The sequence below is a fragment of the Aptenodytes patagonicus genome, chromosome 3 (assembly GCF_965638725.1).
Source record: "Aptenodytes patagonicus chromosome 3, bAptPat1.pri.cur, whole genome shotgun sequence".
Taxonomy (NCBI): domain Eukaryota; kingdom Metazoa; phylum Chordata; class Aves; order Sphenisciformes; family Spheniscidae; genus Aptenodytes; species Aptenodytes patagonicus.
In genome coordinates this window covers 53253070-53268818 of record NC_134951.1, presented here as the reverse complement: position 1 = coordinate 53268818, position 15749 = coordinate 53253070, and the positions used below count along the sequence as shown (strand labels likewise).

The following is a 15749-nucleotide window of genomic DNA, read 5'->3' as shown; positions in this document are numbered from 1 at the left end:
GGGTTGGATTAGGCTGAGCAAATCATCTGCTCACAATTTGCCATATAATTGACCAAGACAAATACATTGCGGATCCTGGTTGAGCTGGCTAGTCAGGCTCAGTAAACCTCGTCAACAGCTCTTTGGAAAACTTTGCTGCTATTAGCCCTTCCTCATTTCATCTGGTAATTTCAGGGAATAAACCCTGAATTTGCAGAGTGATCCTAAAAAAGCATTCTGTATGAGGCACTGACACCCATTTTCTGTAAGTCTAAAATTCCTGAAGTTTTAGTTGGTGATAGCAGTTTCTTGTACTCACGCAGAGAATGATGTTCCTGAGTGTACTGTCTTCACATTTCAAGTGAAGACACCTTCCTTGATTCCCAAGTAGCCAATGCAGCATTATTGCTCCCGGGTGCTCGAGGTTGAAGGACAGGATTTGGCATCTGATTTGCAAAGCCACTGATAAATTTTGGGGTTCTTCTGAATTGAAGACTGGAATGATTGTAAATCAACTGGGTTTTTTTCTGACTTGTTATTTTGCTCATTCTTCGTTGTTTAGTGCAGATGTGACTCTGTCCTCTTGCCCTGAGTGAAAAGGCTTTCATATTCTTTGCTACACACATAGAAAAATAATGCTCCAACGGGACAGTGCTAACAGGCATGGTGGCTCAGGCTGGTCAGAAATAGTGCAGCTAGACAAGTGTTTGTCAATTGTTTTTAAACAAAGCTCACATAATCTTTTGAAAATGGGAATTGGCTCAGACCATTGTACAGTATTGCCGGGATGATTTTCACTTGCAACTAATCAAAAATGCATCAACATGCTGATAGTTTATTTAACGTATTTATTTCCTCACAAGTTTATTTTCTTGGGTGTGATGGGGATGTGTGCATGCCCTTAATTAATTACTTATGTGCAACTATCTTCTGGACCGCTTTCTGATGCTCTGTGGAGTCCAGAAAACAGTCACTGAATGGGGTGTCCCACTGTCAGGCTTTGACATCAGCCATGACCGGCACACGAAGGAGCCAACATTGGCCCTGTGAATTAACAGGGACACGCAGGACTGTAATGGAGATGGGGAAGAAAAGCTTTCCATAGGCAGGGGATAGCTGTGCAAGGAAGACATAACACACTGATCCTTTGCTCATGCTGAGCTTTGCCATCTTTGCAATGAAATTAGTCAAGATTAAAAAAAGATTTCCATTTCCACAACCCCAGAGACACCTCTCTGTGGAAAACCCTCACGCCTCCCTGCTCTTGCCGGCCCCTATTTCAGATGACGAGCAGTCTGTCTCCTGGGCAGCAGTTTTGGCTCAGGAGGCAGAGCCCCTTCTCCCCTTTCCTCCCGCCCTCTGAGCTGCTGCCTGCCCCAGCCTCCCTTCCCGAGGCTGTCCCACTCCCCAAGCACCCAGCCTCCCAGTCGTCCCTGACCCCTTTCCCTCTTTATTCCTCACATTCGGGTTATCACTTAATTTTCTGGCACTGCCTTGAGCTTTATGGTCTGTCCCTCCTTTTCCAGCCCTTTGGTTAAAAGGCTTTATCCAAGCCATCATCCTTCGAAGATAACAAGAAAACTTGAAAAAAGGGTTCACTTCTCAGCTCACAGTGGCATAAATCAGGAGAAAGAGAACTGAAGGCAACAGGGAGACAAACAGAGGGGAGAACTAGGTTCACAGCTTCAAACCGCTCATTTTCCCCGGTTCATACTGCCATCTCCACAGATCCAGCAAGACGGCATAGGAAATCAATATCCATTTGCTGTGTTCTGTTTCTACACTGTTAAGGTAAGACTCTTCCTTCTGCTGAATGATACACACTTTTTCCTGTAGTCAGGGCAGTATTGAAATACTTGGATGTGTTTTCAAGAATAACAGGGACTATGTAACCACACAAGACTTCTGATATTCTTAGAGTTATTTCTGAGATTTCCTGGCCAAGGCCAAATCCTCTTTGCCTTAGTCGTGAATACAACCCCTTTGATGAGGTTGAGCAGAAAGGTAATGGCACCACTTGTATAAGAAAACTAACCAGGTTTGCTCAACAGCCGAGTTGTCAGTCGGGGTAAATGCCGCTTTCTGCCCGGTAACAAAATTCACCTATTATCAGAGAAGAGACCCATGCCTTCTTCAGGCCCTGTTTCTGAACCACAGCTGAAAAAGTTAGTCACTTTCTAATTTTGCTTTGTAATGTCATGTTTATTAACCAGATGTCTTCCTTACAGGCCTGCAGCAATGCATTTCTTAATGCTAGAAATGCTTATATTCTGGTTATGTCTCGGAGATTTCATGTGAAACTCTTAAGAGGGTTTTTTCCCCTCCTTTTTATTTTTTTTTTATTTTTCTTTTTTCTTCTTTCTTTTCTTTTCTTTTCTTTTCTTTTCTTTTCTTTTCTTTTCTTTTCTTTTCTTTTCTTTTCTTTTCTTTTCTTTTCTTTTCTTTTCTTTTTTTCTTCTTCTTTTCTTTTCTTCTTCTTTTCTTCTTTTTTTTTCTCTTTTCCCCTGAGACCAGTTTTCCACTCGCAGGAGGAACACATCCTCTCGAAGGAGAATATTTAACTCCCTCAGGACGTGGGAAAACGCATCCCTCTCGACCCGCGAAGATGAAGACGCAGCTCTGCCCCCCCCCCCCCCGCCGGTCCTCCCCGGTGCCCGTGCAGGCCCACGGGAGGGAGAGCCCCGGTGAGGAGGGCGAGCGGCTGCTCTCGGGCGTCTTTCCACCGCCCCCCGGGGACGCAGATGCTGTCAGGGCGGCGTGGGACACGCCGAGGGCCCTTTCCAGCCCCCCGGCGCCCCTCGGTGGGGCGATGCGCGGGAGTTCTGCTGCCCTCTCCTGGGGGGATGCGGGCAGGCCGCCCGCGCCGCCCCTGCCTGCCCGCCCGCCGCCCCGGCCCGCCGCCCCGGGCTGCCCGGGGCGGGTGCGGTGCGGGGCCACCCGGTCCTCTGCGCCGGGCAAACGAGGCTCCGTGGCGACCGAAGGGTCGCTTAGGGGCGGCAAGCGTCTCCTGTCCCCACCTCAGGGCTGCGGCTGCCTGCTTGGGGCAGGCAGCACCGCTGCCGACAAAGTTTCTCGGTGTTCAGGCTGCGCCCCTGCTAGCCAACCAAACAAGGGGGGCCATCCTCTCCCCCTGGAGCCACCCGGCCACACGCGTCCTGCTAAGCAGCTTCAGGCTTCCGAACACGGTGGCCTTGCCAGACGCGGTCCCCGACCCGGCTGTGCCGGGGGGTATTGCCTGGCCTCGGCCAACACCTCGGCGGGGCCTGCTCGGAGACCGGGCGGCGGGGCTCAGGGAAGGTCCGGCACCCAAACCAGGGCCCTCACCCTCATCGCTTTACAAGTACAGGCAATCTGGTACGTTTTTGCCCACAGTCTGTGGGCATTTCTCTGTCTCATACTCGTGACATGGTTTTCATTCGTTTTCGTTCACGGCTTTGAAAGCCCCTTCTTCGGAGCTGAGGTACTCAGCCCGCTCGGAGAAGTCAGATGCTCCCTGTTGGGCGCTCTTTGCCTGCCCGGTGGCATCTTTATCGCCACCTTTACTGCCGTCTTTTCACCGGGCAGCACAAACCCATCCTGGAGATTGCCACGCTGTGGCATTTACCGCACGACCGGCACAAGCCAACGCCGGGTGGGCCAGGTGGCGCCGGCCAAGCTGGGTACGGCCGGGCGCACGGGGAGCCGGTTCAAGCAGCGCTGAACTCCCGGCAGCTGCCACAGCCGTCACGCCACCAGCAGCCAGCGCTGCCTCCCGCCACCCCCGCACCGGTACGCCAGCCGAATCAGCTGCGGGACACGGACGGGGCCGTTCCCGCCCGGCTCTGTCATTCCCGAAGGCACCGCGGTATGGAGTTGCAGGGCTCTGCCCTGCCCCTCTTGGCGCGCACCTGACCAGGGCACTCGGAGACCCGGGCTCAGTCAGAAGCCCACGGAGGTCACTGGAACGGGAGCTTCGGTCAGACGGGACAGGGACGGGGTCAAGGTCCTGCCAGACAGAGAAGTTACTGGAGAGCCTGGCGGTACGGCCCCCGGTGAGGGGGTTCCCCGCTGCTGTACTCGCTCCTCCTGCCCCGGGAAGAGTTTTCCTTTGGCGACTCCGGTTTTACTGGGAAGCGGCCATGGGAAAGTTTGGGGCCAGGTACCAACAAGGGTGTCCAGCTTGAGAGAAAACGTGGGAAGTGCTGTGACTGCAGGAAGACGCGGTTTGTTCCTCCCTCGTCAACTCTTTCTCCGGCCTGGGGACTTTTCCCTAACTGCTGCTGGATTTTCAGCGTATTTTAACGTCACTTCCCGTAGGACAGGTGCTTTTGAACCCCCTTTTCGGATGAAGAGAGCGTCGCCCGGATGAAACGCACGGCACGGGAACCGCACTCCCCGTGGAGCAGAACGTGTCCCGAGTCAGGTACGCCTTCCCGGCCGGCACAGCACCCGGACCTGGGGACGCCCCAGCGCCGTGCCCCGGGAAGAGGCCGCGCCCCGCCCCGCCCTGCCCCGCCGCCACCCCCGCGGCCGGCCCCGCCCGCGGTCCCCGCCTCCCCCGCCCGCCTCTGCCCCGCCCCTTCCCCCGCCCCCTACCCGCCGCGGCCAATGAACGGCGGAGCCCCGCGGCGGAGGCGGGCCGTTGCCCGGTACAGCGCTTCCGGTTCCTCGGCGCGGCCGCCATGGCGCCGCTGCGCTGCCTCCTGCCGCTGCTGCCCGCCCTGGCGCTCGCCCTCGGCCCCGCCGCCGGGGAGGCGCGCCGGCCCCTGGCGCTGGAGGCGCTGGGCGAGGCGGGGGAGCTGGCGGAGGAGCTGTGGGGAGCGGGGCTGCCCGGCGACCTGCCCGAGCTGGAGCCCGAGTGCCGCCACCTCCTCGCCGCCTTCGCGGAGGGCAGCGCGGCGCTGACGGGCTGCCTGGGCCGCCGCGCCCGCCCGGTGCGGCTCTGCCAGGCCTGCCACCGCCACTACCGCCGCCTCCTCGCACAGTACGGCAACATCGTCCGCGCCGTCGGGGTGCGTCCGCGGGGCCGGGGGGGGGGAAGGGGGGCGGGCGGGCGAAGGGGGACTGCGAGGCTGCTCGGGGCGGGGGTCCGGCGTGCCGCCCTCCCCGCCCCGGGGCCGGGCTGGGGGGCCTGGGCTGTTTCTTTAAGGCTTCCAGTCATGTGAGCCCTGGACCAGAGCGCAGTCGGGCCCTGAGACGCTGCTGCTTCGCCCTTCCCTGCGGCGTGACGGGGGGCGTCTCGGCCAGCTCCGTGCGGGGGGCGAAGAGAGGCAGCGTGTGTTAGGCCAGGCCTGGGTGCGGCCGGCGGTGTGACCTGTGACACTAGTGCGGTGAGCGGGGCACCCGAGTCTTGGGTAAGCGGACCTCCAGCCTGCCAAGGTCAGTTCCCACGCTGTAAGCCCCACCGGGTGCATAAGGTGGTTTAATGGAGGCTGGGAATGTTTGGGAAGCACCGCTGCCGGTGATGGCTGCCTTCTGCTGCCTGGTGTTGTGGCATGGTGGGTGCAGCCAGCTCCCGGCGTGATTAAGGGCAAGTAGCTCCACCTGCAGAAAAAAAGCTTTGCTCCTCTGTGCAAGTGGAAAAACTTGAGTTGTTCTTGCTGATGTAGCAATACCTAAAGCAGCAGTCTGGCTCGCAGGTCGTTGTTGTATAGCACTAATGAGGAACACTGACAGAATTGCCCGGCACTTCTTGGAAAATTGATGGTATCTGAAGCTGTGGTGAGTGATGCACATCATCTGTGGGGAGCCATGTCGCAGTGTTCTTGGCTCCAAAGCTGGTGGGAGTGTGTGGCAGCAAACTAGAAGTCCTGAGCGCTGGCTGAAGTCTGTGGACCCCACCTTGACTGAAGCTGGGTCTTCTGTTTACATCCTCCAGACTCTTGCTCGTAATTTTTTTTTTCCATTTCTTAGTGTTGGAGGTGGTTCATGACTAGTTTTGCGTGTTCTCATCCAGTTTATCCATTTGTAAAAGTCCCTGGGACGATGCGAGGATGACAATAGTGGATCAGACCAAAGGACCTTTGTCCGTTCTCTGATGATGGCTAGAAGTGGGTGCCCCGGTAAGAGTACAAGCAGAGGGCAAGTTTATAGCAGTGTGTCCCCTGGATTGTGCTTCCAGTCTTGGGATTTCTGAATCTGTATTTAGAGTTGCCATTGACAAGAAAAATCTGTTGTTTAAACCCAGATAAACTTCTGGTGCTGCAGTGTCCTGCTGCAAACCATTTCACAGCTTTAGTTACCTGCCGTGTGAAGAAGTATCACTTTCTGGTTTTGATGCATTGTCTGCCTGTTTCCCCTCACCATCCCAGTGCTCGTATTGGAAAAGCGCGTGGACGTTCATTTGATAATTGTCCTCTCCAGGGCAAATGGTCTCTTGTCTTAGTTTGCAAACCTGTAGTCTGTTTATTTGTTTCTCAGGTTTGATTCTCATTGTTTCATACCAGTGACTAGGTAATGTAAAAGTGAGAAATTGAGTATGTAATTCTCTTGGGTACTTTCAGCGTGATGTTTTGGCTAGGATTAGGTTGCCAAACATATCCCAGTACTTACAATATGTATGAACTCATTGCAGCTGCTGTTCTTGAGTACTGGCAGCCTGGGAGGACTGGTCCACTGTGTGGTCTGGAAGACACATCTGTATTAGAGGGCGTTTGGCTTTCCTTCTGTGCATGGATTAACTAACCAAATAAATAAAGGAGGTGACCTCTTGCAGCCTCAATCCATGATCACAAGTAATCAGATATCTGATGTTTTTATCTTTGCCATCCTACAATAGTTATAGTGCAACATGAAAGAAGGAGCCAAGTTAAGTTTTGGACATCTCTGAAATGTAAAATCCTCCTCACTAGGCTAATTAAAGATTAAATCAGGCAAACATATTTAAGGAATGATATGGGTCTACTTGATTCAGTTTTGGATTTAAAGCGCTTTTTCCCACTCGTGGGTCCAGCTGGTGAGGAAGTGTCACAGTTAAAGGCCTTCATGAAGCAACCAGAGGGTTTCCCGCATAAACAACTTTCTTGCGTATCTGTTTGTAATCTAGTAGAAATGAAAGCGGGTTGAACGTAGGAGTTACCAGATGTGGCAATATTCGATTCCTGCAGTTGAGTCTCCGAGGGAAACTTCTTATTTAAAAAATAAACCTGCTTTAACAAAGAGAGGCGGAAACTGGATCTCTCATAAAGCTCTGTAAGGAACATGTTTCTCATTAAAGAGATTATTTTCTTGTATGTCCCACGTCACTTATCAAAGAGGCTTTTGGCAGCTTTGGCAATTTTGAGAAGTGCTTAAGTCAATTTAGCAGCCAGAAACCAGGAGCCTAGAGCTCTAGGAGTCAGCTGACTGGAGATCATGGTTTCGTATCAATGATTTGAGGGAGAAAAACATCGTTCTGAATTCTGATAGGGATGCTTCCTGTTTATTCGGTAACCACTTTTACAGTCGCTCTGCACTTTTTCATTAACTTGGTCCGGAGAATAAGTTGCTGTAAGAGTTGTGCCAGTGCCTGCTTTGAGGATGGGGTGCATTGGGTGGCTTGCTAAGCCCAGGTGAGCTTGGTACCTACGTCTGGGGAGGCCGAGAGCCCGGCCTGGTCATGGGCTTGGGGGAGTGGCCGTGGGCACCACTTTGCGGAGGACTGCGTTCCTGGTATTGCTGCATCGGGGGGAAGTTTGCTGTTGATACAATACGTTGGTACAGCAGTTTTGGACGTTGTTTTCTGTTGTTTGAGTTTTGTTTTGAGGCCAGTCTGTTGGTTCAGCTCCTTCAAATATTCCTGCAGTCTAACATCCTTCTCTCTGGCTGCTCGTGTCTTGAGCTGGCTCCTGGGGCAGCGGCCCAGAAATGGATGAATATGAGCTACCTGGCAGAGGGGGCCCTGTCTTTCTGCTTGCCTTTTTTTTTTTTCTCCTTCCAGTCGCATATTTTTGACTGACTTGCATGCAGTCCTAGTAGGTCTTCAAAGACCATGTGCAGTAAACTGTGGTGCTCATAGTATGATTTGGATGATGAAAAGATTTTTATTGTTCCGTTGATTCCACTCTGCCTATTCTAGAAATACCAATGTGATAAGACGTGATTGTTTAGCTGTGCTTGCCTAAAACATGTTTCAAAATTTTCCCTTTGTATTTTTAACACTTGATTGTTTTTTTTTTTTTCTTGTTGTTTCCTTTTTTTCTTCTAGAATTCTTCCGAGAGCCACAATTGTGCCAAAAGCATCTTGACCTCAGACAGGCTGCAGATAGTTGTGACCCTTTCGGTGTTCTTTAACGAAACCTGGGAAGCAGCCAACTGTGCAAGTATGTGACTCATTCTGTAGCTTTCATGCTACTGTTATGACTTAGCTTAATTTTGCCCCTAAAATTTGCACAGATCAGAATTGTATGTATTTGTTTAAATACAGACAGTATATAACATAAAAATCCTAAACTACAGCCACTCCAATGAGGGGTACAGGAGCTTTTTATTTTGTAAGGGAGACTGCCAAAATATGAGGGCACTAGTCTGTTGGAAAAATCAGTTGTTATATAAATATTTGGTTTAGGCTATTCTTTCAAAAGGTAGTTATGTTAGTTTCCTTTGTGATCTACAGACCCTGCTGGAGACTTTCCTTAGCTTCATTGAGGTTTCTTCTGTTTCTCCCAGTCTTCCCATTTTTAAAAAACTTACATAAGAAACTTCTCCTTGTTTGTTAATAAAGTCAGTAACTCTGGAATGCTTACACGTTGAACGGTATCTGCCTCCACAGCCATGCTTTTTATTTCATTTTATGGGTAGAGGATGTCCAAGTCTATGGACAAGACAAGTCTTTTGCCAAGACAGGCAAAGCCTGTCTCTCACTGTCCCCATGCTGATGGTGCTGTGCCATGCTTACAGCTAAACTATGGCTTTTTGCCATTCCCCTGGTGGGGGAAGTGGGACCCTATGCTAATAGATGCGCTAGAAAACAGTGGGAATAGCACCATGGAGTTGAGCGTTAAAGACGCTGGGTTTGCTGCAGGGTCCCTTGAGAGCCCAGAAGAGTTTGTTTTCATTTCTGAGTCTGGGCTGTGTGAAGGCTGGAAGGGCTGTACAGGAGCAGCTCTGTGGTCTGTGCTGTCCTGCCGTGCTTAGCCTGTGACCTGTGTGCTGCCTGCCCGGCGTCCAGCTGAATGCTCGCCCTCAGTACTGACGGCGCTTCGTTCTTTCAGGAGAATTTTCTAGGCTGTTGGCTTGCTCTCACGGTGCTGTTGCTGAACATCTAAATTCCCAAGCCACTGTTGTTTTCAAGGGTCTTTCTGGTTAGAGCACCTGAAGTGGGGTGGGAGGGATGGAAGCAGTGACATGGTAAGGTTGAGCCTGTGACTGGGAGGAAAGCCGCAGAGCTCCCCTCGAAGCTGGTGAAACGATCAGCTCTTTTCTTCAACAGTAATAACCTACGCTCTGATTTCTACTATTGTGTTCGTGGCCTAGCTGTTTCCTGGATGCTCTCCCTTTCATCTCCGCTGCTGGTGCTTCTGCTTTCACGTAATGGCTGTTACTGTTGCTGGGCAAAGCCAGATCTGCAGGCTAGAAAGTAAAAGTAATGTCTTGTTTTATCTTAAAGTCCAAAGATAATTCAGACTCCCTCTTCAGAAAGCTCTTGATGATAGTCTTCATCTCACTTAATCAAGGCCAATTAATTCTGAAATATGCTCTCGATGAAGAGTTAGGTCAGCAGGTCTGAGACATCAATGGCACGCAGATAAGGAAACCACAGTGTTGACTAGACCCGTCTTTTATAGTCGAGAGCTCTTTTTTCAGGAGTGGAGTGTCTGGGGCTTGTCAGCTATGGAAATGTTAGAAATGAGAATATCCTGATGTTTTTCTTTCTTTTTGACAGATTGTTTAAAGAACAACAGTGAGGGATTATCAAATTCTACCGTAGAATTCCTGGATTTATTCAATAAATCTCTGACATGTTTTGAACATAACTTCCAGGTATTTATGCTGTGTATTTAAGAGAAGCGCTAAATCCTCTAATTGCTAGCAAAATCTGACTTCTGCTGAATAAACCGCAGATACAGATTAGGCAAATAAACTGCTGGTGAGTTTGTGACTTTTAGGCAGATAAAGCAATGATCTGTAAAACGCAGATGTTTACAGATTGAGAGCCTAAAATTAATTCTAATTAATATTCACCTTGAATTAATTTTGTATGTAATTGCAATGCTAATTCACATCAGAATTTCTGAATTCGCAATGGTTGATAATTATACAGTAAGAAACGGCAGGTCTGCGTGCTGTAAGTCTTTTTCTGTCTCTTTGTGGAATTGTTGTCTTCTGACTTAACAATTCAATCTTTAAATAACCTTTTGATAATATAGACTGGTTCAGAAAGACCAGCTACCTTAAATCGTTGTAACAATTCTTTTGACGAGTAAAATTATGGGTAGTTAAAGTTTGTCCATATTGCAAAGGCGATATAACTTAGTGAAATAAATGTGGTAATTGTCCTCAAAGAAAATGCCCTAAATAGCCTAAGAAACTGCGCATATTCCATTTCAATCAGAAACTGACCAAGTTCCGGGATCGTTCAGTAGTAAAAATGGGAAACAATGGGTATGGGACAATCTCTGAGGAAACTGTCTGCTGCTTTTATTATTAATGATTTCTAGGAAATGTGCCTTTATAGGCCTTGGTCAGGAGCAGTGTGGACTGGCCTATCGATCACTTCAAGTGTCTGAACTAGAACGTAACCCAGTGGTTGGTGGGTAGCTGGTACAACCATTACTGGGTTGGAATATCTTTAGAGATTGTAGTTTTGTTTTCAGGTGTGTCGTATTTCATTCAGGGGTGGTGAAGGCCACAAATGAAAAGTATTACCTACTATGGCACAGTCTGTCCTTGCCAATATAGCTCAGCAGTAGCAACCTAACAGTTGTTAGGTATGGGCAAACAAAAACAAACGAAAAAACCCTATTAAGGAACCCGGTATCTCTGGCTCCAGAATAACATTTAATTGCTAGTAATTCTTTTTTTTTTTTCTGGGAACTGGTACTTTAACAATAAGTGTTTAAATAAAAAAGCTGCTAGTCCAAAGAACAGTCTGAGATGCAGAACCTGCAGGAAATGGATCCTGTCCCTAGTGAATTAGAGTTGGTCCCTTTTCCTCCTGCATTCTCATGTGAGTTCTCCGTCTGGGCCGCTATTCAATCTAGGATGCTAAAAATCTGGATTTTAGTTCAAACTTGACTCTAGTTTTTAAGTTGGTTTTTTTTAATAATGCCTGAAAAGAGCATTCATACAGAGTTTTATAACCCTAGGGACAAACAGTCTATCTGTCACCAAATAACTACACAGAGGTATGTAAAAACTGCAACGAAACCTACAAAATGTTGAATGACCTGTATAACAACTTGCAAAGGATGAACAGGCAAGGCGGTGAGTCCGGGCACTCCACACACTTGTGTATCGACGTGGAAGATGCAGTAAGTATTTATTAATATTCAACAGGGAGACCTTGTCATGGAGGTGTTTATTAATCTGAGCCATTTGTGCTTGTCTTGCTAGGGATTGCCTCTTCCCTTTCGGTGTGGGACAGTACTGGCAGCAGTGCCTTTGTCAGGTTGATGTCCCGTGAGGAAGAAGTTAGCCCGGAGGGGCTGTCTTGATAGGTCCTGTCCTCAGTCAGTGCAGCAGGAGCGTGACTGAAGCTCCTGATCACCCGAGTGCATTCCAGTTTAAGTAGCTGCACTTTAATTTCTTGTTACTGCGAAGGGGATGGATTTTAAAAAAAAAAAAAAAAAATCGTGTTAATCTTCTGGCTTTTAATGCGAAACTCTACTGCTGTTGTTCTAGCCAGTGCAATAATTGATTCCTTATTACAGCAGCTGTTTCCTCAGCATTGGCGATGTATGTTTGGAAAAAGCTTTGTTATACTGTGGGGTTTCAAGCGGTTGGGGAAAAGGAGTGCTGTCAAAAGTCTGGGATTAGCCCTGTCCCCGCAGGCTGTCAATGAGTTCTCTGGGGAACAGGCATGTGGCAATGCTGCAGTGTATCTGAGCGTAGTCTGGTTTTGAAGCTTGTAAAAGTTTTGATGTGAAATTTTGGCTCCATCTAAATTGTCTGTTTCTATGTTTCCAGGGATTTGCTCACTTCGGGGGGGGGGGGGAATCTGTTAAAGTGTTGTTTTCTGAGGTCATGTTTGAACACTTGAATGTCTTGAGGCCTGAGTGTTTGCCATGCAGCACAGCAAAAATGCATGTGCACGCTTTCACGGCTTGCTTATGTTTTTCTTGTAGATGAACATCACTCGGAAGCTTTGGAGCAGGACTTTCAACTGTTCTGTTCCCTGCAGTGATACAGTCCCAGTGATTGCGGTTTCATCCTTTATTCTCTTCCTACCGATCGTTTTTTATCTTAGTAGCTTCCTTCACTCGAAGCAGAAGAAACGGATACTCATTTTGCGTAAGTGATGGTGCTGGCATTTCACGGTTAGAGTTGGGCGGTGCCAGGGACTCGCTTGGCTCTTGTGGGAGAGGGGGCCCAGCCAGATCTGCCCGCAGCTGTGCTGACGGCGCTAATAGCAACTATTAGTCTGCTGCTGTCCCCTGAAGAAGGGTAGTAAAGAGCTTCAGCCATATCTTTTCATTAAAGTTTCTGGACGTGAACAGAAAGCTGTTTGCAAGTCTGTGTCAGATAAATAGAGGGAGTGGAGAGACTAGTTTTGTGGAATTCTTTGTGTTTAATTTTCATATAATTTTTCCCTTTCTAGCCAAGCGCATCCAGTCAAATGCCAGTCTTGTGAACATCCAAGAAAAATACAGCTGAGCTGCAAAACAAAACCTGAGAACTGCTGCTGGTATACAGTGGGTACAATTGTGTTGGAATGAGGCCGGCACAAAGGGGGAGTTAATTATGGTTTAGTGTAATGATACAGAGCAACACAAGTTAAACAAAATGCTGTCTGACTTCTAAGCAAGGATATTAACAAACATGACAAGGCAGGGCTGTGTGATGCTGTATGGACTCTGGTTTTGAAAAATCTGGTTTGGTTTTTTTTTTCCCCTTCAGTCTTGGGCTGAAGCTGGTATTTTTCTGTTTCTAAGCTTTTGTACTTCTCATCAATAGAATAGTTACACTTTCCTTGCATGTTTTTTTTTTTCCTCTAATTTATTGTATTTGTTTCACGGAAACCTGAGATTCTGAATCTTTTTGAGGTTATTTTCATAGACAGACAAAACTTGAAATAATATTTTATGTTCCTGCTAGAAATATTATGTTTAATTCCACATAACATACAGTTTTGCCAGACTTGGGATGGACAGGAAACCTTTGAAAAGAAAAGTTCCCATCTTTCTGATACATCTCTCTAAAGTCATGCTGATGGTCTCTGTTGGGGGGGGGGGGGGGGAAGTCACGAAATATGTGGAGGAAGTGGTAATATATAATGTCCAAAGCCAGCAACAAAAGCAACAGAACTGCCAGTCTTAGGCATGGATAATAATCATTGACTACAGTATTCACTATCTCTGAAGCAGGCGGCATATTTAGTCATTTGCACACTTTAACCACTAAAATCGTTGCTTTTCAAATGTTAAATTTTCAGAGGCTTATTTTAGATGTCTGCTTGGGTAACTGATTGCTTCACTGTTTGTCTGTTTATTGTGTTATTTCCTTTTTAATTATCAAGGGTTTTTTGGGGGGTTTTTTTTGCTTTTGTAAAGGAGAAGCGAGGTAAAGTCAAGTCACTGGAGATGCTGAATTTCCTGGTCTAGAGCTTGCTATGGCTTAATACAGAGGTGTTTACAGGAACTTTGTAGGGAAAAAGTTACTTTTTCTAGATAATGTGTATTTTAGTGGTAAATGAACCAGGAGGTTCTCTAACTTAAAAACTGTCCTGAAGGGCAATGAAGATACTGTGTTGGGAATTGATGACTTTCAAGAAATAGTTTCAAACATTAGACCTGTGAAATAGATGAATGTAAACAAATCCAAGCTTGCAGGATTCCGAAGCTGATGGAGAAATTCGTACAGTAACTGTGGGGATGGATAGTGCTACTGACCGGTTGTGGGCACAATTCAACAACCGCAGCAATACTGAGGGTTCTGTTCAGTTATGATAGCCCTGATTTGAGAGAGTGGTGGGGTTGAAACAATTTATAGCTGAACTTGAGGTTAATGAATGCCAGAGTCTTTGCTCCCTTTTTCAAATGTGTTTTCTAACCTTGAGATAAAAATGAATGGCCATTACAGCTAAAAAATTAAATTTCTCTTGGAATCTGTGTTTCTGATGTCTGTCAAAAAACCCTGTGAAATATTCTTATGTATTTGACTTGCTTTGGAGCCTAGAATGTTACATTTTTCCTTGCACTAAGGCTCAAGTAAATATATAACAATGTAACAAAACAGTCCTAAAGCTGTTCAAGTCATTGGTTTTCTTGTTTTTCTTGTTATTTTGGGGGGTTTTTTTTGAGTTAGGACATACCGTCAGTTTTAATATTAAACATACTGTCAGTTTGACTTTAAGTAAAATACTGTGTTAGCAATTGGTCCCACCTGCATGATTGCCTTTTTGTATTTTATCAGTAAGAAGTATTTACCTCCCTCTGTTAAACATGTGAATTACTAGGTCAACAGTCTAGGTGGTTCTAGGTGATTTACAACAATAATGTAAAACTGTGTTTCTCTTGCTTATTACATAAAGTTACCTTCTTGCGGCTGGGAGAGGCATGCTGCCTTTAAAAAAAAAAAAAGATTTTTTTATATCTCTTGTTCTTAAACTTCAACTTTCTGGGACTTATTCAGCTGCCTGCTCTAATAGCATTACATTGATTTGGGACATCATATGATTGAGAGCTGTTCAAAGCAATCTTTCATTCGTGCAGATAAAGCCAGTTTGTATGTGCAGGATTTCAGAATGACAGCTTTTATACTGTAAGCAGTGGCTTTTTGAGCACATTCATGTTAAGTAGGTCTGAAAGTCATTACTTCTGGATATGATGGTTAAGCACTTTAAAAAAAAAAATTAAAAAAAATCAGCTTTTCTTATTTTCGTGGCTGCTAAGCCAAACGGAAATACTCATGTGACTTTTGTTGTTTTTTTATTTTAAAGCAGCAGTAAAGTTTACACTTGAGATTTTTAATATTACATCTACTATTTTCTCCTTTTTTCTTTCACACTCCCTCCCCTCCCAAATTTGTACTACTAACTTTCTTTACACAGTGTTATATTTTTGGTAGGATATTTCATATATAAATTGATTGAATTCTTTTTATACTCTGTTTCCTAGAGAAATGTGGAAGCACACAGTCTGTGTTGAAGGAGAAGTAGAATTCTTTTTGCTGCTAGTCTTTCATCTTGGTTTATTTTTGTCTTTTTGGTATTCTGTGTACTAACTAGGATGGACTTTGAAATACTAGTTGTTTGTATCTTTTTGTGCAAATAAAGATTTCTTACTGTGGGGTAGCACTCTGATTCATATTTATACTTACTAGGAAACCTCTAAACATGGAAAGTCAGCTCTAATAAAGATTGTCAATAAACAGTGAACAGTGTGGTTACTTAATTGCTTCATTTATAGTAGTTTTATACTCCTGCTGTTCTGGGTATGTGTTCAGAAGCACCTGCTTATTATTCCTCATTATGCCATTTGCAGGAAAACAGCATCAGAAAGATGTTATCAAAGCAGTGCTGTGCTGAATTACAGAACAAGTGAACTGCAACTGCTGAGAAAGGGTGGAGTTTCAGCTCAGTCAAAGCCTACTGAAGTATACGGAAACTAACTCCTGCTAGTTGCAACTGAGTTTCTTGGATGGGTGTGCGTGGG

The 15749-nt window shown here is 46.7% G+C and overlaps 1 protein-coding gene across 2 annotated transcripts; it reads left to right on the top strand.

Moving 5' to 3' along the window:
* The first annotated feature begins 4640 nt into the window (after positions 1–4640).
* On the top strand, positions 4641–15472 carry OSTM1 (osteoclastogenesis associated transmembrane protein 1). Of its 2 annotated transcripts, XM_076333353.1 has the most exons (7): positions 4641–4970; positions 8144–8258; positions 9821–9918; positions 11244–11408; positions 12222–12387; positions 12695–12788; positions 15213–15472. In XM_076333353.1, the coding sequence occupies exons 1-6, from the start codon at positions 4641–4643 to the stop codon at positions 12748–12750; spliced, it is 930 nt and encodes a 309-aa protein (XP_076189468.1). In that variant the 3' UTR covers positions 12751–12788; positions 15213–15472. The 2 variants fall into 2 exon arrangements, with proteins under 2 accessions (XP_076189468.1, XP_076189467.1); XM_076333352.1 differs by having other exon boundaries at positions 12695–15472.
* Positions 15473–15749: the final 277 nt, after the last annotated feature.